The 22,743-nt window shown below is 49.1% G+C and overlaps 1 protein-coding gene across 1 annotated transcript in view; it reads right to left on the bottom strand.

The window, feature by feature from the left end:
- The window catches only part of LOC127580592 (dynein axonemal heavy chain 3-like), a 230,133-nt gene that overhangs the window by 187,250 nt on the left and 20,140 nt on the right, over positions 1-22,743 (bottom strand). Inside the window, 5 exon segments of the mRNA XM_052034178.1 lie at positions 12,272-12,500; positions 12,582-12,740; positions 17,767-17,906; positions 18,382-18,480; positions 19,577-19,807. Coding sequence (XP_051890138.1) covers positions 12,272-12,500; positions 12,582-12,740; positions 17,767-17,906; positions 18,382-18,480; positions 19,577-19,807 — 858 coding nt within the window.

The following is a 22,743-nucleotide window of genomic DNA, read 5'->3' as shown; positions in this document are numbered from 1 at the left end:
AATCTCTTGAATTTGACCAATGTACCTGCCTCCACCACCACCCCAGGCAGCGCATTCCATGCCCCAGCCACTCTCTGGGTGAAAAACCTCCCTCCGATATCTCCCTTGAACTTCCACCCATTACTTTAAAGCCATGCCCTCTTGTATTGAGCATTGGTGCCCTGGGAAAGAGGCGCTGGCTGTCCACTCTATCTATTCCTCTTAATATTTTGTACACCTCTATCATGTCTCCTCTCATCCTCCTTCTCTCCAAAGAGTAAAGCCCGAGTTCCCTTAGTCTCTCCTCATAATCCATGCTCTCTAAACCAGGCAGCATCCTGGTAAATCTCCTCTGCACCCTTTCCAACGCTTCCCCATCCTTCCTATAATGAGGCGACCAGAACTGGACACAGTGTCAGGCTACTTCTCACATTACCGACAACACAAATCAACTGCAATTCCACCGTCTCTGGGACTGAGGGAGCGGGCCGAGGTGAGTTGCTGAGTGGAAGGATCCAGCTATAACTGACAGCGTTAAAAACTCTTTAACTTCGCCGGTCAGAGTGAGCTTTCAGATTCACTTTTGCCCATTTCCGTAAATGTGCCAGTAACCCTGACGACCATGATATCAGAACGTTCTCTGCGAGACATCTCATTCTGCGACAATTATCTCGGACCTTGAAGACTGATCACTCAGCTCTTTTGTTCCAAACCCTTCAGCTGAATGGAATCGTTCCACTCCTGAGTGTTATGCTTGTTCTTCATCAAGAGACAAACTTTGCGTGGGTTTAACATCTGAACATTTTATTAACCAACAACAGACAGGCTTGCTTTCCCTCACTTTTTTTACAGCCACTTCCTATTCCCTCATGTGACCCCTTGCATTGCCTACCGGGAACTGTAGTTCTGTATTATAACGACATAATCTCACCAGTACCGGCGTTTCACTGGTCTGCCCTCTAGGGCCCTGCCTCATCACTGAGCCTGAATCTGGTCCAACTACTTTCAACCTCCAAAGCTACAAAAACAGAGTCACACAACATGGAGACAGGCCCTTCAGCCCAATACGTCCATGCTGACCGTCAAGTACCTACCTCTACTGATCCCATTTACCAGCACTTGGTAGGTAGCTTTGTATACCTTGGCGATTCAAGTGCTCTAAGATCTATCTAACCCTTCCCTCCCACATAGCCCTCCATTTCTCTATCATTCATGTGTCTAAGAGTCTCTTAAATGTCCCTAATGTATCTGCCCCCACAGCCTCTGCCGGCCGTGCGTTCCACGCACCCACCACTCTCTGTGTAAAACACTTACCCCTGACATCCCCCTTATACCTTCCTCCAATCACCTTAAAATTATGTCCCCTCGTGTTCGCCATTTTCGCCCTGGGGAAAAGTCTCTGACTGTCCACTCGATCTATGCCTCTTATCATCTTGTACAGCTCTATCAAGTCACCTCTCATCCTCCTCCTCTCCAATCCACGTAGCATCCTGATAAATCTCCTCTGCACCTTCTCTGAAGCTTCCATATCCTTCCTATAATGAAGAGATCAGAACTGGACACAATACTCCACGTGTGGTCTAACCAGAGTTCTGTAGAGCTGCAACATCACCTCGCGGCTCTTGAACTCAATATCCTGACTGATGAAGGCCAACACTCCATATGTCTTCTTAACAACCCTATCGACCTGCGCGGCAACCTTGAGGGGTCTATGGACGTGGACCCCAAGATCCCTCTGTTCCTCCACACTGCCAAGAGTCCTGCCGTTAACCTTGTACTCTGTTATGGTGAGAAGTTGCTCACTGTCCACTTTATCTACATCCCACATCATCTTGTACACCTCAGTCAGGTCCCCCCCGTCAGCCTCCTTCACTGCAGGGAGAACAGACCCGGCCTCTTCAGTCTCTCCTCACAATGGAAGCACCCCAGGTAACATCCTGGTGCACCTCCTCTGCACCCCCTCCATAGCAATCACGCCCTCTCCCCTCCACTGATACCCTCAGTGTGCATTGCTGCTGTCTGGCGGCCAAGGGGAATGCGCCTTTCGGGACTGCTGCCCTTCTCTGCCGGCCGTACAGCACAGCAACAGGCCCTTTGGCTCACCACGTTGTGCCCAGCTAACGGCCACAAGCTGTTGAGATCTGCGCTGGACGGATTGTGCTCTGGTTGGGAACCACGGAAGTCCAGGTTACTCATTTCTCGGATGTAAACAATGCTGTTTCATGCTGGATTTTGGCTAATTTTGCAGGAGACCTGATTCAGCGTTGGGGTTAAATACAGCAATGTTTTAGCAGACCAAAAATAAGGGCAATCAAATTTCTGGGCAAGTTAAGAGAAAGTGGAAGCACTCCATTTGGGACTCGCGCTGCATCAGCACCGTGATGTTCACAGGAGGCTGATTGTTTGCAGTTATGACAAAGCCCCTTGAACGTACAAGATTGGCTGCACCTTGGGTGCGCAGTGGCAGGAGGGGTGAGTCAGCCCCAGACACAGGCTGGCTCAGTCTCTGATTTGAACGAGTGGTAACGAGGAACACCAAGCAATCCTTTTGGAAATATTGCCTGGGTGATTGCAGTTTGTCTCACAGGCTGGTGTCTAATGAACAAACACATTAAAACCATCAGTGTTTACAAATTAGTGCAATCTGTTCCCTCAGGAGATAACACCAGTTAGTCCTTGGATTCCCACTGTGTAGTTGAACAACAATCACAGCTTCTCCTTACTCCGAGTCACTATTCCAGCCCTGGCCTACTCCCGGTCTCGGCTGGCTTGGCTCCCTCGCACCTGCTCTGCCGGCAGAGACAAGCCCACTCTCGGAGGGGGTCTGGGCTGACCCTTCAGCGCAGCACTCCCTGGGACGGTGTTTGGGAACCCTGTTCAGATGTTGTGGCATCATCCTGCAGAGGCAGGAACAGGAACTACCCACGGCCAGAATCTCTGCTTGCTGTGGGAGCTTGCTGTGTACCCACGGGCTGTTGTAATTACCTTTTGTGTTTATTCTTCTGCAGTAATTCTTGGGCTGGGAATGGAGTGCCCTGAAGGGTACTACACAAATGCAAATCTACCTTTGTAGAACAGCACAGCCCAGGAACAGGCCCTTCGGCCCACAAAGTCTGTGCTGAACACCATTCCGAATTAAATTTACTTTATCTGCATGTCCATGATCCATATCCCTCTAATCCCTGCACATTCCTGTGTCTAACAGTTTCTTTAACTCCACAATCATACCCGCCTCCACCACCTCCCCTGGCAGCCCATTCCAGGCACCCACCACCTCTCTGGCCCCGCACATCTCCTTTAAGCTTTCCCCTTCTCACCTTCAATGCACGTCCTCTAGCACTTGACATTTCTACCCTGGGGAAAAGGTTCTGACTGTCTACCTGATCTATGCCTCTCATAATTTTTTAAAACTTCTATCAGGTCTCCCCTCACCCTCTGCTGCTCCAGAGAAAACAACCCAAGTTTGTCCAACCCCTCCTTATAGCTCGTACTCTCTAAACCATGCAGCATCCTGGTGAACCTCTTCTGCAGCCTCTCCAGAGTCTCCACATCCTTCCTGTAATGGGGGCGACCAGAACTGTACACAAAACTGCAGATGGGGCCTAACCGGAGTTTTACACAGCTGCAACATGACTTCTCGACTCTAATACTCTCTGCCCCAACCAGTGAAGGCAAGCATGCCGTATGCCTTCTTTACCACCCTATCTACTTATGTGGCCACTTTCAGGGAGCTATGGACCTGGACCCTAAGATCCCTCTGTACATCAGTGCTGTTAAGGGTCCTGCCATTAACTGTCTACCTTCCCCTTACATTTGACCTCCCAAAGTGCAACACCTCACACTTACCTAGATTAAAGTCCATCTGCCATTGACTGTAACTGATCTCTAAGAGCAGACTTTTAAATCCCAGGGCTAGTTTTCCTTAATCACTGTGAGTTGACTAACCTGTTCAACTGAACTGAGGACAAAGACCAATCCTTTGTCTCAATTTCTCAACTAATCACTGACTTTCTATCCGTTCAGTACCTCCACGTTGGCTTAAAGTATCGAATCCTGGTGAACCTTTAGATATTTATTTTAGATATTTTTAGATATTGATTTATTGGTCACATGTACATCGAAACATGCAGTGAAATACGTCTTTTTGTGTTGCTAAGAATGTGCTGGGGGCAGCCCGCAAGTGTCGCCACGCTTCCGGCGCCAACATAGCACGCCCACAACTTCCTAACCCGTACGTCTTAGGAATGTGGGAGGAAACCGGAGCACCCAGAGGAAACCCACGCAGTCACGGGGAGAACAGATAAACTCCTTACAGACAGCAGCAGGAATTGAACCCGGGTCGCTGGCGCTGTCATAGCGTTACGCTAACCGCTACGCTACCGTGCCGCTGAATTAGTCGATGAACGTCCAGTGTCCTTCCCCTTCCAGTGTTACTGACTTGGTGCCAGACACAAGGAGCAGGAGCGGACGGAGGCTATTTGGTCCTTCATGCCTGCTCCATCGTTCGGTGAGGTTGTGGCCGATCTTCTCCCTCAGTGTTATTTTCCTGCACTAACCCCACATCCCTCAATTCCCTTAAATCCAAAAAAATCCATCTACTGTCATGAGCACACTCAGTGACTGAGCCTCCAGCCTTCTGGGAATCAGAATTCCAAAGATTCACCAGCCACCGGGGTGAAGAGATGTCTTCTCACCTCAGTCCCCAACGGACGATCCTTTCTTCCGAGCCTGTGATGCCCTGGTACTAGCACCTCAGCTGAGGGAACATCCCTGCATCTGGAGGGCCAGCTCTGTAACCTTTCAAATAGGATCACCTCCAGAGAAGACTGGCCCAGTTTGCTTAATCTCTGCACCAAAGACAACTCCAACCCCCAGCCCACCACCCCTCCAAATTCCAGGAATCTATCTGGTGAATTCCCCCTGCTGCAAACATCTCCTTGCTTAGGTAACGAGTAGGTGAGGAGACTGTGGTATCTCCAGGGATGGTCCTGGGCAGGGTGATGGGACTGTGGTATCTCCAGGGATGATCCTGGGCAGGGTGAGGGGACTGTGGTATCTCCAGGGATGGACCTGGGCAGGGTGAGGGGACTGTGGTATCTCCAGGGATGGTCCTGGGGTAGTGGGGAGGGCGGTTGGTGATGGGACTGTGGTATCTCCAGGGATGGTCCTGGTGGGGGGGGGGGGGGGGGGTTGGTGATGGGACTGTGGTATCTCCAGGGATGGTCCTGGGCAGGGTGAGGGGACTGTGGTATCTCCAGGGATGGTCCTGGGGAGGGTGAGGATACTGTGGTATCCCCAGGGATGGTCCTGGTGGGGGGTTGAGGGGACTGCGGTATCTCCAGGAATTTTCCTGGGCAGGGTGAGGGGGCTGTGGTATCTCCAGGGATGGCCCTGGTGGTGGGGGGGGGGGGGGGGTTGGTGAGGGGACTGTGCTATCTCCAGGGATGGTCCTGGGCGGGGTGAGGGGACTGTGGTGTCTCCAGGGATGGTCCTGAGGAGGGTGAGGATACTGTGGTATCTCCAGGGATGGTCCTGGGCAGGGTGAGGGGACTGTGGTATCTCCAGGGATGGTCCTGAGGAGGGTGAGGATACTGTGGTATCTCCAGGGATGGTCCTGGGCAGGGTGAGGGGACTGTGGTGTCTCCAGGGATGGTCCTGAGGAGGGTGAGGATACTGTGGTATCTCCAGGGATGGTCCTGGGCAGGGTGAGGGGACTGTGGTATCTCCAGGGATGGCCCTGGTGGGGGGGGGGGGGGGGGGGGGTTGGTGAGGGGACTGTGTTATCTCCAGGGATGGTCCTGGGCAGGGTGAGGGGACTGTGGTATCTCCAGGGATGGCCCTGGTGGGGGGGGGGGGGGGGTTTGTGAGGGGACTGTGTTATCTCCAGGGATGGTCCTGAGGAGGGTGAGGATACTGTGGTATCTCCAGGGATGATCATGGGCAGGGTGAGGGGACTGAGGAGGCTGAGGATACTGTGGTATCTCCAGGGATGGTCCTGGGCAGGGTGAGGGGACTGAGGAGGGTGAGGATACTGTGGTATCTCCAGGGATGGTCCTGGGCAGGGTGAGGGGACTGTGCTATCTCCAGGGATGGCCCTGGTGGGGGGGGGGGGGTGTTGGTGAGGGGACTGTGTTATCTCCAGGGATGGTCCTGAGGAGGGTGAGGATACTGTGGTATCTCCAGGGATGGTCCTGGGCAGGGTGAGGGGACTGAGGAGGGTGAGGATACTGTGGTATCTCCAGGGATGGTCCTGGGCAGGGTGAGGGGACTGAGGAGGGTTAGGATACTGTGGTATCTCCAGGAAGGGTCCTGGGCAGCGAGGGTTAGTACCACTGCCCACCCTGACACTGCTCCACACTTGGTGGTGTCCCTGTGCGGTCCATCACTGAGCACTCCATGGCTTTCACCCCTATGTGAGTCTGTATCCTAATCACATAGGAATAAAAAGCCATAAAGCACAGCAGTGAATCCATCTTCATTACTGCCGACATTGATTGCTTTCTTCAGCCGGTTTCATTTCCTTTCCATAAATAAATAGTCATTTCATGCTACATTACGTGACAACATTCCACACCACATCCAATGTCACAAAACAAACAGATAAAAGTGGGATCAGTGTCCTCTGAGACTCACCACTGGTCTCGGGGCCCCAGTGTGATCGCCGCTGGACAGCGTCAGCACTGGAGAAGTGACCGTAAGCAGAGGAAGAGGCCACCATGAAGTGAAAATCAATCAGTGAGCAAAATCCCAGAGGAAAGATCTCCTTCTGATGGAAAAGCTCTTGGATTGTCAATGGGAACCTCATGCTAAATCACATGAAGGGTAAAGTTTTAAAGAAATCAGTGTTTAATAATCCTACAGAATGGCTTTGTACCTGTGAGGCCAGCTGGTGGAAGGCAGAGCTGTCAGTCGGAGGGAAGAGGGGGAGTACCCAGTGGGCCAGAGCTGGTGGAACAGAGAGCTCCCGAGGTCTCCTTCCTCCAGCTCCGTGGTTTGTCCTGAGCACTAACAAGTGCACTGGGAGATGTTCAGGCAGTCCGTACCCTACGTTACATTGCTCGCTCGAAGGACAGAGCGGTGAGGTGACAGGACATCCAACCCACACACTGGGTAGGTCTCCAATCACCTTCGTCACTGGTTCAGTTCTGACCACACATGCTGACCTTCAGGTCTGGGTTGTAATGGCTTTATTGAAGTATTTGTATTCTACTGTGTGCTGTTGGTTAAAATACGGACCATCACAAGGGAGCTAACTGCTGGGAGTCTCAGCCACTACAACAGCCAGAACACTGAGATGTCGCAGGTGGACGTGTGCTGAGGGAATTGTGTGACATTCTGAAATTACTTCAGCTTCATGACACCCACCACTGTCTCACCGCCTCCCTCAGCCCACGCACTGACTCGCGCGGCCAAGCCAGCTGTCCGAATTATTGTCCTGAATGAGCAAACCTTTCTTCTCTATAGAATATAGAACAGAGAACAGTACAGCACAGGAACAGGCCACTTGGCCCACGATGTTGTGCTGAACTAATTAAACTAATGACCCCTAATGACAACTAATCCCTTCTGTCTGCACATGCATCATATCCCTCCATTCTCTGAATATTCATGTGCCTGTTTAAGAGCTGCTTAAACACCTCTATCGTATCTGCCTCCACCCCCACCCCTGGCAGCACATTCCAGGCACCCACCGCTCTCTGTGTAAAAACCTTGTCCCGTACATCTCCTTTGAACCTACCCCCTCACCTTAAATGCACGCCCTCTGGTATTAGACATTTTGACTCTAGGAAAGGGATACCGGCTGTCTACTCTATCTGTGCCTCTGATAATCTTATAAACCTCCATCAGGTCTCACCTCAGCCTCCGACGCTCCGGAGAAAACAACCCCAGTTTGTCCAACCTCTCCTCGTAGCACATGCCCTCTAATCCAAGCAGCATCCTGGTGAACCTCTTCTGCACCCTCTCCAAAGCCTCTACATCCTTCCTGTAATGGGCTGACTAAAATTGGATGCAATACTCCAAATGTGGCCCAACCCGAGTTTTATAAAGCTGCAACATAACTTACTGGCTCTTAAACTCAATGCCTCGGCTAATAAAGGCAAGTATGCCATATGCCTTCTTTATCACCCTGTTGACTTGTACGGCCCCTTTCAGGGAGCTACGGACTTGGACCCCAAGACCCCTCTGTACATCAACACTGCTAAGGGTCCTGCCGTTAACTGTACTTTCCCATTATATTTGATCTCCCAAAGTGCGACACCTCGCACTTGCCCGGATTAAACTCCATCTGCCATTTGGTATTGGTATTGGTTTATTATTGTCACTTGTACCGAGGTACAGTGAAAAACTTGTCTTGCATACAGATCGTACAGGTCAATTCATTACACAGTGCAGTTACATTGAGTTAGTACAGAGTGCATTGAGGTAGTACAGGTAAAAACAGTAACAGTACAGAGTAAAGTGTCACAACTGCAGAAGCCCATATCTACAACTGATCTATATCCAGCTGTATCCTTTGGCAACCTTCTGCACTATCCACAACACCACCAACTTTTGTATCGTTTGTGAACTTACTAACCCACCCATCCACGTTTTCATCCAGGTCATTTACATACATCACAGACAGCAGAGGTCCCAGTACGGATCCCTGTGGAACACCACTAATCATGGACTTGCAGCCAGAATAAGTCCCATCGACCGCTACCCTCTGTCTTCTATGGACAAGTCAATTCCAAATCCAAATGGCCAAGTCACCGTGGATCTCATGCATCTCAATCTTCTGGATCAGCCTCCCATGTGGAACCTTGTCAAGCGCCTTACTAAAACCCATGTAGACAACATCCACAGCTCTACCTTCATCAATCACCCTCGTCACCTCCTCCAAAAACTCAATCAAGTTAGTAAGACACGACCTGCCCCGCACAAAGCCAAGCTGACTGTCCCTAATTGGGCCATGGTTTTCCAAGTGCTCATAAATGCAACCTCTAAGGATCCTCTCCAATAGCTTCCCTACCATTGATGTGAGACTCACCGGTCTATAGTGTCCAGGATTATCCCAACTTGAACAGAGGAACAACATTGGAGACTCGCCAGTCCTCTGGGACTTCCCCTGTAGCTAGCGATGACAAAAAAATCTTGGTCTGTGCCCCAGCAATCTCATGTCTTGCCTCTTTCAATAACCTGGGGTACATCCCATCAGGCCCTGGGGACTTAACCACCTTAATGTTCTTCAGGAGACCCAACACTTCCTCTCCCTTTCTCTCAAAATGCCGCTGCACATTAGCACGCTCCACACTGATCTCACTATCCTCCACACCCTTCTCCTTGGTAAATACTGACTCAAAGTACTCGGTCACTGCCTCCAGGCACATGTTCTCTTTCTTATCCTCGCATGGTCCTACCTTCTCCCTAGTTATCCTCTTGCTCCTGATGTATGTGTAGAATGCTTTGGAATTCTCTTTAATCCTACTTGCTGAGGACTTTTCATGGCACCTCCTGGCTTTCCTAATTCCCTTCTTGAGTTCCTTTCTAACTTCTTTATAATTCTCAAGGGCTCTGTTTGAGTTTAGCTTCCTAAACCCTTACATATGCTTCCTTTTCTTTCTTAACTAAATTCACCACCTCTCTCATTATCCTAGGATCCCTTCCCTTGCCATCCTTGTCCTTCCTCCTTATCAGAACATACCTGTCCTGTACTCTGCGCAGTTGGCCTTTAAACACCCTCCACTTGTCATATGTGGACTTGCTCAAAGACAGCCGTTCTCAATTAACTCTCACAAGTTCTTGCCTGATCCTCTCGTGGTTTGCCCTGCTCCAATTTAATACTCTCCCGTAAGGTCCATACTTCTCCTTGTTCAGAGCTATCTTAAAACTTAATGAGCTGTGATCAGTGTTTCCTCAATGCTCCCCCACTGAAAGATCAGTCACCTGGCCAGGCTCATTTCCCAACACCAGGTCCAGTATGGGCCCTCCTCAAGATGGACCATCTACATACTGATTTCAGAAACCCGTTTGGATGCCCCTAACAAATTCTGCCCTATCTAAACAACCTACTCCAATCAACCTTTGTAAGCTCCTCTCTCATAGCATCAAAATTTGCCTTGCCCCAACTTCGAACTTGAACCTGCGGGCCTGTTCTGTCCCTTTCCATAACTAATTTAAAACTAGTAGAACTATGGTCACTGGTCCCAAAGTGCTCCCACACTGACACCTCAGTCACTGTCCTGCCCCATTTCCCAAGAGTAGGTCGAGCTTTGCTCTCCCCCTGGTAGAGCCTTCAATATATTGCCTGAGGAAACTTTCTTGAACACACTTGGCAAATGCAACCCCTTTGAAGCCTGTCACACTATGGCAGTCCCAGTTTACATTAGGAAAGTTAAAATCCCCTACTATGACAGCCCTATTATTCTTGCAACTTTCTGCAATCTCCCTGCATATTTGTTCCTCTAATTCACATTGACTATTAGGGGGCCTGTAGTATAATCCCAACAAGATGATCATCCCCTTCTTATTTCTCAGCTCCACCCATAAAGCCTCACCGGACGATCCCTCAGTAACTTCATCTCGGACTACTGCTGTGACGTTCTCCTTAATCAGAAACGCAGCTCCCCCTCCTCTCTCTCCTCCACCTCTATGCCACCTAAAGCACCTGTACCCCGGAACATTTAGCTGCCAGTCCTGTCCCTCCCTTACCATGTTTCTGTAATGGCCCATGCGGCTTAATGGCCTATGCCTTGAGTTCATCCACCTTACCTGTCAGGCCTCTTGCACTGAAATAAGTGCCTCTTAATCTGATAGACGTTGCTCGCTCCCTGCTGTGCTGCGTCATCTGCTTTGGGTTACTGAGATCAACTTCACCATTTAGTGCAGATGATTCAGTCCCAGCCTCAGATCGCAGGGAGTGTGCTTGGAACCCGTTACACTTACTTACCGATCCTGCCTCCTCCCAAATGAACCTCAGGACCCACATCAGACAGCACCCATTAAACAGCAGACGGCAGAGAGAATGTGAGAAAGGTTGAGACCACCATAGAAAAAGAACCATTGGCGATGGAAGGTTACAGGAGGAGTGAAGCCCACAGTAAGTCTTTCTCACACACACTTGTACACGACAACCTCCACTACACAGAGGACAAGGGATCCACGCCAAAATTACAAATAGGAGTGGGATCAAATTCAAATTAACATCATCCTTGACGAATATTCAATTAGTAGACTCAAATATAATCATGAAGAATGAAGTAAAACTCTGTAATATCAAACCCACTTTGACATGTTAACAGAAATGGGTGGGGTAGATCTGACAGAATGATGAGTCAATGCACAGGATCGCAAGAGGGTGCAGAGGGTTGTAGGGTCAGCCAGCTCCATCACGGGCACGACCCTCCCCGCCATCGAGGACATCTTCAAGAGGCGGGTGCCCCAAGAAGGCGGCGCCCATCATTAAGCAGCCTCACCACCCGGGACATGCCCTCTTCACGTTACTACCATCGGGGAGGAGGTACAGGAGCCTGAAGACCCACACTCAGCGATTCAGGAACAGCTTCTTCCCCTCCGCCATCAGATTTCTGAACGGCCCGTGAACCCACGGACACTACCTCGTTATTCCTCTTTTGCACGATTTATTTATTTTGTAATTTATAGATTTTTGCGTCTTTGCACTGTACTGCTGCCACAAAACAATCTCACGGCGTATGTCAGTGATAATAAATCTGATTCCAATACCAGAGGGCACGCATTTAAGGTGGTCGGGGGGGGGGGGGGTAGGTTCAGAAGAGACGTGAGGGGTAAGTTTTTGCTCAGAGAGTGGTGGATGCCTGGAATGCGTTGCCTGATAGGGTGGTGGAGACAAACTCATTGGGGGCTTTTAAGAGGGACTTGGATGGGCACATGAATGAGAGGAAGATGGAGGGATATGGACATTCTGCAGGTAGGAGGGAATAGCTAAGTCGGCACAACATTGTGGGCCGAAGGGCCTGTTCTGTGCTGTACTGTTCTATGTTCTACGATTTCCGATTTTGATCTCAAGTTACACTTGAGTCCTTCTAATCACACAATGATGCCAAAATGCAAGAGGTGCACCTCTCACATTGTAAATACACGGGTGAGACGACAGTTCATATGCGTTCTCCAGCAAGATCAGACACAATCCTGAGTATTTAATCAGTCAGGGATGAAGCATGCAGAGGAACGTTCTGCTGTGAGGAGTTTAGTGGGCCAGGGTGCAGGGAGAAGGGTGCACAATGATAAGGCTCTCAAGCTGACCACAGTGGAAGCTGGGCATTTACTTTACCTCATAAAGCCACTTCTCCACCAGGCCCTTGGCCCTGGCTGGGACGACGCGAAGGTCAAGCTCCACTCTTTCGCCTTCTGCCGACTCGATGTGGGTGATCTCCTCCTCCGCATTAAAGGTGAGCCGGGCAATCCCTTCAAAGCATTTCTTCAGATGAGGCTGGACTCGAAGTGGATCCTTTGTCTCGGAGAGAATTTCCAGCAGCTCGTCATTAGAAAGGAAGAAAAAGCTGAGGGCAGGAAAAAACTCCCCATGATTAAGTAATGCCTGATAAAAGACTGCAAAACTGAGGATTTTGTTTTTCACTTACCGAGGGAAGAAGAGTCTCTTCTTTTCTAAATATTCATTGAGTCCTTTCTGAATGTTATCCAAGAGTGATTCTGCCTCCTTCAGTTTATCCAGTATCTGTGGCTGTGAGATAACTCTCATGACATGGCTTTCCTTCACTGATCCTTTCATTATCAGCCTCCTGACGTGTCAGAGAGAACAGACCAAACGCAATGACCAGACCTTACACAACAGCCCTCCCAACTTTAATTGAAAATCCTCTGTCACAAAACAACAGCGTGAATTTTTGCTCGAACGTCAGGTCTCCAACACCCTGTTATTTCAAAGGGCTAACCCTGTACAAAAGCACAGCTTCCCTTATTCCTGCAAAGGTGAATGGAATGTGATGAACAGTAATTATCCTCGTGATTGATTTTTATCTCTAAACTCCTTTTCAAAATTTCACATAAAATATAGGAGAAAGTGTTTATAATTTTTTTTAATGTACTTAAGAGCAGTCTTCCAATACAAGCTTCAAAAGACTGCTTATTATTAAAACCACAGTCTGGCAAGTCGCAACTGGGAAATAATTAACAATTTACACAGTAGACAGGAGCAGGAAGACCTAGCGGTGCATGGCAGGAATTTAGGTCAGGGTGTGAAGGAGGCTTTGTGAATCTATTATAGAAACCACCTGGGTTTTACTGACTACTGGACGTCCCGAGACAGAGGAAGGTGTTGGACAGATGCAGGTCTTTCTTTTGTTTCAATGTGGCCTGCCGTGACGCAGAGCTGACTGGTTGTCAGTGACTACTTCAGGTCTGGGCTTTGAATTGTTCTTGGTCTGATGGCCCTCAGCTACAGATCACAGAGCAGACAGGACATGTTGACCAGACACTGGGAAACTGGGCAATTTTCCACACACTAGCACAGAATAATTAGAATTGCCAAGCTCCTTCTCAAAAGAAAATCATACCCTCCAATTATTAAAAACCTGCCGAGAATATTTTATACATTCAGTGGCTCTCTGAAACATTCATAGGTCAAAAACACTTAAATACCTAATCCTTCCTAGAAAAACAATCTCACTATGCCAATTGCGTCTTGCTGAACATCACAGGTTGTTACTCCAGACCTGTGGATCACTTCCTAATTACCAAACCCTGTGGATTTCAGTCTTTTTGTCAAGGCATAGTCAAAACACTGTCAACAGATGGGCCTTATGTCATCACTAATAATAAATCAGTACAACGCAGGAGATCACCTGGCCTATGCCATCTCTCTGCAAGAGCAACACAGTTGGTCCCGTTTTCCAGTTCTCCCCCATGGCCCTGCAGTTTCCGTCTACCTTAAATGTCTATGACGCTGGAGGAACTCAGCGGGCCAGGCAGCATCCGTGGAGAAAAGCAGGCGGTCGACGTTTCGGGTCAGGACCCTTCTTCAGGACTGAAGATAGGGAAAGGGGAAAGCCCGATATATAGGAGGGAAAAGCAGAGCAGTGATAGGTGGACAGAAGAGGGGAGGCGGGGTGGGCACAGGGTGGCGATAGGTAGATGCAGGTAAGAGATGGTGATGGGCAGGTGCGGGGGAGGAGGGGAGAGCAGATCCACCGGGGGATGGGTCACAGGGAAGGAGAGGTGAAAGAAAAGCTAGGAAAGGGAAGAGGAGAAGCACGGTGGGGGGGGTGGGGTGTGGGGAAAGGGGGTGGGGATGACCTAAAGTGGGAGAATTCAATGTTCATGCCGTCAGGCTGCAAGGTTCCCAGACAGAAAATGAGGTGCTGTTCCTCCAGTCTGCGCTTGGAATTCTCCCGGCAGTGGAGGAGGCCGAGGACTGACGTATCAGTGACAGTGCGGGAGGGGGAGTTGAAGTGACCGGCAATGGGGAGATGCAGGTCGCGGTTACGGACGGAGAGCAGGTGCTCTGTGAAATGGTCATCTAGTCTGCGTTTGGTCTCACCAATGTAGAGGAGGCCACACTCAGAGCACCGAATGCAGTGGATGATATTAAGGGAGGTGCAGGTGAATCTCTGTCTCGCCTGAAAGGACTGTTTGGGTCCCTGGATGGAGGTGGTGTAGGGGCAGGTGTTGCACCTATGGCGGGGGGCAGTGGAAAGTTCCCGGGGTAGGAGCGGGATGGGTTGGCGGGGGAGGAGTGAATGAGGGAGTCGCGGAGAGAACGGTCCCTGCGAAAGGCTGAAAGGGGTGGGGAGGGGAAGATATGCTTGGTGGTGGGGTCCCGTTGGAGATGGCGGAAGCGGCGGAGAATGATGTGTTGGATACGTAGGCTGGTGGGATGAAACGTGAGGACAAGGGGGACCCTGTCCCTGTTGGGTCTGGGAGGGGTGGGGGTGAGAGCAGAGGTGCGGGAAATGGCAGAGATGTGGGTGTGAGCTCTCTCCACCACAGTCGGTGGGGGGAAGCCACAGTTAGTGAAGAAGTTGGACATCTCGGATGCCCTGGAGTGGAAAGCCTCATCACGGGAGCAGATGCAGCGGAGGCAGAGAAATTGAGAAAAAGGGATCGCGTCCTTGCCAGAGGCAGAGTGGGAGGAGCTGTAATTGAGGTAGCTGTGGGCGTCAGTGGGTTTGTAGAAGATGTCGGTGGATAAGGAGTCTCCTGAGATGGAGACGGAAAGATCGACACAAGAAGTGAACCTGATTCCAGGCAGTGAATTCTTTTGGTGACCACTCATGGTGCAGCACTCTGTCTTTTCTGCCAATCACTTGAAACCTACAGTCATTGGCTGGCATCCCTTGCACCAATGGGAACAGGTTCTCCTGAGGAATGGGCTGCTTCTCCAACCACGCAAGGTCCATTCTCCACACTGCGCTAGCGCATAACATCCTGATACAGCCAGAGCTATTCAGTTAGCTGAAGTCAGTGCTGGTTCATCTATTTACCTTCCCATTAAATGAGTAATTAAATATCACTGGGGAATGGAATATTCAAAGCATATTTGAAGGCAGAGGGTGATCTAGGTGTTAGGACTGATAGACATACATCAGGAAAGTTGTGATAGTTCACATTTCAATAAATTTGTTTCACAGCAGTCTGGGTCTGCTCTGTTCATCACTGCTCTTCACTGAGTCCAAATAACCTCAGTCAATTCCGCATTCACCTCAGAGGAACAGAGAATGGTCGGAAATAAATTCTGATATGCAGAATAATTTCATGGGGGTCTTTATTTAACTCTCGCAGACTGCATAATTTAACCTGCACATGGTGATTGGCTGGTTGCCTGTTCCAAAACTGCACTCTTTCTATTGACCCTGGAACTGGAAATAAGATTACTAATATAATGCAAAAAAAACCCACCAAACTGCTGGAGGGACTCAGTGGGTCAGGCAGCGTCTGTGGAGGGAGAGGGAGAGTCGACGTCGACTACCCAGGCAGAACATGAAATGTCCTTCCAGTTCGTGTTGGGCCGCAGCCTGGCAGTGGGGAAGGCTGTGGGTGTGGGGACTGGAAGGCCCTGTGTGTGGGGATGGGAAGGCTGTGGGGGGTGGGAACGGGAAGGGGAGTTGAAATCTCATGCTGATCCACCCCGGTTCTCTCTCACCCTGCCTTCTTTCTAAACCCACCTCCCAGCCCCCGTCACCCAGTTTTTTTCCCGTCTCTCACTGGACCCCATCGTCCACCCCTTGTCTGGTTCCACGTCACCTGCCTGACTGCTGCTGTCTCCACCTACCGGCCTCTGTGTCTCCCTGCCCCCTCCCCTCACCTGGGTCCACCTGCCCACCATCCCCCACCTCGCCTGAATCCGCCTATCACCTGCCAGCCCCTGTCTCACCCCTCCCCCTCGCCTCTTCACACCGTCTATCTCCCCCACTGCGCACTCAGTCCTGATGCAGGTTCTCGACCGGGAACGTCAACGGTGCCTCTGCAGATACTGCCTGACCCGCTGGGTTCCTCCAGCAGATTAATTTTAGCTCCAGATTCCAGCATCTGCAGTCTCCTGTGCCTCCGTCTCTCTCTATTAATGCAAAGCCTCACTCGAACACCGGCTAAAATTCAAGCCCAGAGTATTAAAAATCTGTACTTGATGGACAAACCTTGACTCGCAATTATATTGTGCCTTTGATGACCTCAGGACTTTTCAACCAATGATGTGCCTTGAAGTGCAGTCAGTGTTGTAATGCAGGAACCACAGCAGACAGCACAGTAATAAGCTGAAGCTTTATGCTTGTGATGCTGGCTAATTAAACATAAATACCTGCCCAGACACAGGGGCAAGATCTTCTGCTCTTTCAGTATCTGCTCTGGGATCTTTTATGTCCGCCTACAGGAGCAGGTGGGGTCTCGGGTTAACGTATCACCTCTAGCACACTCTGTGCACTAAAGATGTACTAAACTACTGTCAGCAGCTGTGACAATGTTAAGTAACACCATTGATATCTTCTTGGTGCTAATGCTGGCTAGAAATTGGAGCAAGCTTCGCCGAATATACACTGTGGGAAAGAGGTCTGTGGGTTCTTACATTTGTCATTTGTACCAATAGATCAAACACACAGCATTCAGTGTGGAACTTACAACAATAAGTTAACGAACTTGGTCATTTCTAAAACACTAACTAATTAGAATTTGAACAAGTTAATTCCTTGCCGAGTGCATCATGTTTAAGAGGTGTTTTCATTGCTTTGGTTTTTCGTTTAATCCTCCACTGTTTTGCATTATACAGGGCTCACATTTCAACAGTCTTGTTTAAGATTATTAACTGCATCCTTTAAGCCTGCAGGACAATAGTGTCATTCAGCTCGAAAATCCTGTTGGACTTTGAACCCAACTGACTTAAGGAGCCTGACTTACCCAGTGTGTTCGAGAAGCCAAGTCAATCAACATAGCCATCATTGTACCATTGGCAGGGAAAGAGCACTGCGAGGTTAAACGTAAACATGTCTACAGCAACCTAAGCCCAGCTGATTACATTTCACTACTGTTGTCTCTATTAAAATTCTTTCAGGTTGAAGAATTTAATTTTGTTGAGGCTCTGTCAACTACTCAAAGAAAACAATGTTAAAAAACACTTGGTGAATAACTAGTAGCTGATCCATGTCAGTTAGATATGAAAGTAAATTGATTTTTTTAATTAATAAATTAGAATTAATTATTGTTTGGCAGCCCATTCACCTCTGAAAAACACCTCCAGCAGAGAACTTTCCCTCCCTCCAACAGAAAAGTAGGATCAATTCAAACGTCTTTCACTGCTTCACAAAAGGAATGCTTTACCAGTTTGTGTCCACCACTTCAAACATCTTTCCTTGCACCGGTATCTGATTATGGATATCCTCAGAGCTGAATATCGGCTCCAGGTACAGCCAAGCCGTTTGGACACGCAGCCAGGATTCCAGGATGTTGTGCATGAGCCACTGTGGAAAGAGTGCGTATGGGGTGATGCCCAAAATGTCACTGCGAAAATGTGGATGTGGAAAAGAAAACAAAGACTTCTCACAGATGGAGACAGCTCCTCAGACACCTGGTCTCATTCTGTCTCACAACGTTCTGGGAGGGGAACTCCCAGCTCGCACAGCTGGGTCCGACATTCTCCCTCCTGTTCTACTTGATGAGGCACCGTGTAGGAGTCAAACCCATCCCTGGATCGGTCTCGCATGGTTAATTCGCTCACTTACTGAGAACTACCGACAATAAAGACTACAGCGGCCTCAATTTAACCGCGGTGCTGTTCCCACAGCTCCAGCACTGCAACCTAAATTTACGAAGTTACATCAACTGAAAGTTACTGAAGCATGAACGATGAAAGCTAACAAAAACTCAGGCGTGGGATGTAACAAAAATCTAGACACTAATTAAATTCAACAAGAGCTTCTCTTAAAACCAGCTTACCAGCTTAGACTCCCAGGCTGAGATTTCCTCCTTGAAAGGCAGAATAAATGGTGACCCTTTCATGGTGGTAGTTTTCACAATGTGATCTTCGAGTAAAACCTGAGGGAATTGGATTAGATCCACAGATTAAAGTCTTGTCTGGATGCCAAGAATGAGATAAAATAAACTGATAATTTACAGTTGGAATGGAGCTAAATTTGTGGCTGCCGGTAATGAATTTTACTGCTGCTTGCTGCAGATTGTAAATGAAATCTATTTCTCTGCACTAAGTACAAAACATACTGCAACACAAAATTGTGTCTGATAGCTCTGGCATTGCTAGTTTTACAATTTAATTTTTCACATCTACTGTTGAACGAGGTCACAGAGGTTTGGGAAATGGTTCAATTTAACTCCATTGCAGAGGACGGGAGGTTTTAAATAACTCGACAATGACAATGGATTCTTTACTTGAAGCACCAGGACGTGTAACTGAAAGGAAGACAAGTTCAACCTTTCTTTTATATGTTAAGCCAGTTTTGCTACATTTGAATTGCCCCATTCTATCAGGTATCTGCAACAAAGAAATCACTCTGTTTTATCCTGTAAAGTAGAACTTCGGAGCAAAGGTTTCCTGGTCAAAATTTCGGATAAGTTGTGCCTGATTTTCCCTCAAAAGGCTGCCACTGCAATTCTCAGGTACTGAAATTCAATTAATTAAAATCAAAAAGGAAGCTAATTAAGTGTACCAGGTGCAATTCTGGTGTTAAGCCTCATTTTTGTGGCGTTTCAGATGAGTTATTCCTATTTGTTTTTATTAATAAGAAAATCAGATATTTCATCAAGGGACCATCACACAACTACAATCATGCAAACTGCAGTCAGGAAAGGACCAAATGAGCTGCAGCCTTGTGCTCCACTGATGATCTATTCCAGGCACGTCTTATTATTGAAGATTCAGTTCAAATCCAGTCATATTCTTAAGCCTGCAAGATTCAAGCAGAACCACTTTAGCACTGCAGACGGACACATATCCTGCCCCCGCCCTTTCTGAAACGCCAGCTTCCAGAGTTCAGCGGGAAAGCAGCTCTGACAACTCCCACTCTTCTGTCGGAGTTCATCACGTACTTCCCTCCAGGAGGAACTTAGAGCGCTCTTCTCCCAATGCTACAGCACTGAGCTCTTGCTCCAATAAATTATCTTCAATATACTGTACCTGAATGTCATCCAGAGCTGCCAAGATGTCAACGCCAGTGTCTTTGTAACGCACAAATGTAAAGTTGACTTCTTTCCACTCCTCCTGCATCTTGCCGAGAGCTTTCTCCAAGGTATATTCTTTGCTTGCCTGGGAACGAACATGGTTCAAATCTTCCAAATGCTTCTCAAGGCCCAGCTGCAGGATGTCACTCAGCGAGGTGCTTTCCTCCGGGGTGATGTTGAAGCCCACCTGCAATAAGAGTGATGGAAACAAAGGTTCTCTAAGTAACGCACAGACTTTTAATGTGTAGTCACGCACGGAAGGAGATAAACCGCTCGTTCTTCATCGTGCACCTCGCATATTCTGATCTTTATTGAATTGTTCGTATGTTCATTCACTATGGTTCAATTGGGTCCAGTCGTCAGGTTCCCAGAATACGACAGATAGAAGACCAGATTTCAGTCAAGTGTCAGCAAAGCTCCAATTCACTCTGGGATATCAGGATACTACAGAGTACAGGAACCGGAGCACAATGGCGAGAGATGGGGAGACATTCCATGGGTCACCACACATCCCCAACAAGGGGAGAGATAGGGAGACAGTCCATGGGTCACCACACATCCCCAACAAGGGGAGAGATAGGGAGACAGTCCATGGGTCACCACACATCCCCAACAAGGGGAGAGATAGGGAGACAGTCCATGGGTCACCACACATCCCCAACAAGGGGAGAGATAGGGAGACAGTCCATGGGTCACCACACATCCCCAACAAGTGGAGAGATAGGGACACATTCCATGGGTCACCACACATCCACAACAAGACAGATGAAGTAAACCAGCACGGGCACATTAAGAAATCAAGTCTAGAACCAATCTCAAGGAGTAACCACTGAGAGAGAAGGGCCCTTGGAACAAACCAAGGTCAATTAGTGTTGCTCCCAGTGGTGAAGGACACCTGGGTACCTGACGGACTTGTCCTCTACCTGACAGTAGTCCCTCCACCTCATCTGGGTTCCAATTACTCCACTATAAATGTGACATCCTGAAATTCTCTCTCAATTCTAACACGATAATATCTCATCCTGCACATGAGCCCAGCTCTCTGTATCTGTACGGTGTTAGCAGTTATAGTCTTGGCACAGCATCCATCCATTTCCTGTCCCCACCAAATTCCAAGCCTCTGCCCTCCTCCTCTTTTAGTGCGAACAGATGGAACTGGAGGCAGGAAACAGGAAGAAACGAGCAGAGGCCGAACCACCTTGTGAGAGCCTGAAGTCCCACACCACCCGGTTCGAGAACAGCGGCTCCCCTTCAACCGTTCGGTTCTTGAACCAACCAGCACAACCCCAATCACCACAGTTCGGCAACACTGTGATCACTTTGAATTAAAATGGACTTCGTGATTTTTTTAGTCTATTTGTGTTCTTTCTTGTAAAAATTGATTAACGTTTTTCTTGAGAATGCCGCTTATCTGATGCTGTGTGCCTGTGATGCTGCGGAAAGTAAGTTTTTCATTGCACCTGTGCCCACACGGACTTGTGCATGTATTGGTATTGGTTTATTATTGTCACTTGTACCGAGGTACAGTGTAAAACTTGTCTTGCATACCGATCGTACAGATCAATTCATTACAACAGTGCATTGAGGTAGTACAGGGTAAAAACAATAACAGAGTACAGAGTAAAGTGTCACAGCTACAGGGAAGTGCAGTGCAGGCAGACAATAAGGTGCAAGGTCACAACAAGGTAGATCGTGAGGTCAGAGTCCATCTCATCGTATAAGGGAACCGTTCAATTGTCTTATCACCGTGGGGTAGAAGCTGTCCTTGAGCCTGGTGGTACGTGCCCTCAGGCTCCTGTATCTTCTGCCTGATGGAAGAGGAGAGAAGAGAGAACGACCCGGGTGGGTGGGGTCTTTGATTATGCTGGCTGCTACACCAAGGCAGCGAGAGGTAAAGACAGAGTCCAAGGAGGGGAGGCTGGTTTCCGTGACGCGCTGGGCTGTGTCCACAACTCTCTGCACAATAAACTCGACTTTGACTTTGGAAAAGTCAGCGAGGCAGCTGTGGGAGGCCATGGGTTTCTGGAAGAAATAAAGAGGAAAACTCCGGAGATACCCAGCAGGTCAGGCAACGTTGGTCGAGCAGAGGTAACGTATCAGGTTGCTTTAGTCAGAACGGGGGCCATTCTGATGCGAGGCTCGACAGAGTGCCACAAATCCTGTGTCTGCAGGAATCCTCCAGCCAGGCCAAGCAGCAGAATGATACCTTCCGTCTGCTGGTGGTCCACTCAGTCATGTCCCTTGCAGCAGCTCTTGATAAATAAGTAATGTGTGTGGGGCTTCTGAACTCAAGTCACCAGGAGTACCTTGTTACCACCGACGTACAACTGGCACAGTGTGGAATAAAGGCACCGTCACCCAGGGAGGCAGCACTGACCTGCATGGTGCCCTTCTGTGGTCTAAAACCAATGGGCATTGAGGGTGTCAGGTCAGGAATGTGGCAATCTGACACATGAAGGCAGTGTGCGTAAAGACAAGGCAGCCACACCGCAGCTGGAGTGCTGTGCCCCTGTTAGCACGGAGAGAAACAAAGTGGTCTCTCAGTGACATCCCTCACATGATAGTGGCCTGAGATCTGTTTCTCCTTCCAAGCCTGAAGGAAACAGATATATAAAGACTGAAGCTCAAGGTCACCTACATTTCCATTGACAGTGGCGTCCTTGCCCTGCTCTGGGTTGGAGTTGTAGCTGTAGCTTACCTCTGGATTTCAGGGGGACAACCTCCTCAGTTACCTCTTGGCTGAGGTTCAGGAAGGAGAGTCAGTGTCTGTACACCATGGATGGTACGGACTTGTGTACAGAGTCCTCCACCCCTCCTCCTCCCTCTGCCTCCTCCCATGTTATGCAGCCTTGCCTACTCTGCATGCTGAAAAACGCGACGACGCTGGAGGAACTCAGCGGGCCAGGCAGCATCCGTGGAGAAAAGCAGGCGGTCGACGTTTCGGGTCGGGACCCTTCTTCAGGACTGAAGGTAGGAAAAGGGGAAGCCCGATATATAGGAGGGGAAAGCAGAGCAGTGATAGGTGGACGGCAGAGGGGAGGCAGGGTGGGCACAGGGTGGTGATAGGTAGATGCAGGTAAGAGATGGTGATAGGCAGGTGCGAGGGAGGAGGGGAGAGCGGAT

Source organism: Pristis pectinata, chromosome 19, assembly GCF_009764475.1.
Source record: "Pristis pectinata isolate sPriPec2 chromosome 19, sPriPec2.1.pri, whole genome shotgun sequence".
NCBI lineage: Eukaryota > Metazoa > Chordata > Chondrichthyes > Rhinopristiformes > Pristidae > Pristis > Pristis pectinata.
Note: the sequence above shows the minus strand (reverse complement) of the source record. Positions and strands in the feature narration are given on the sequence as shown.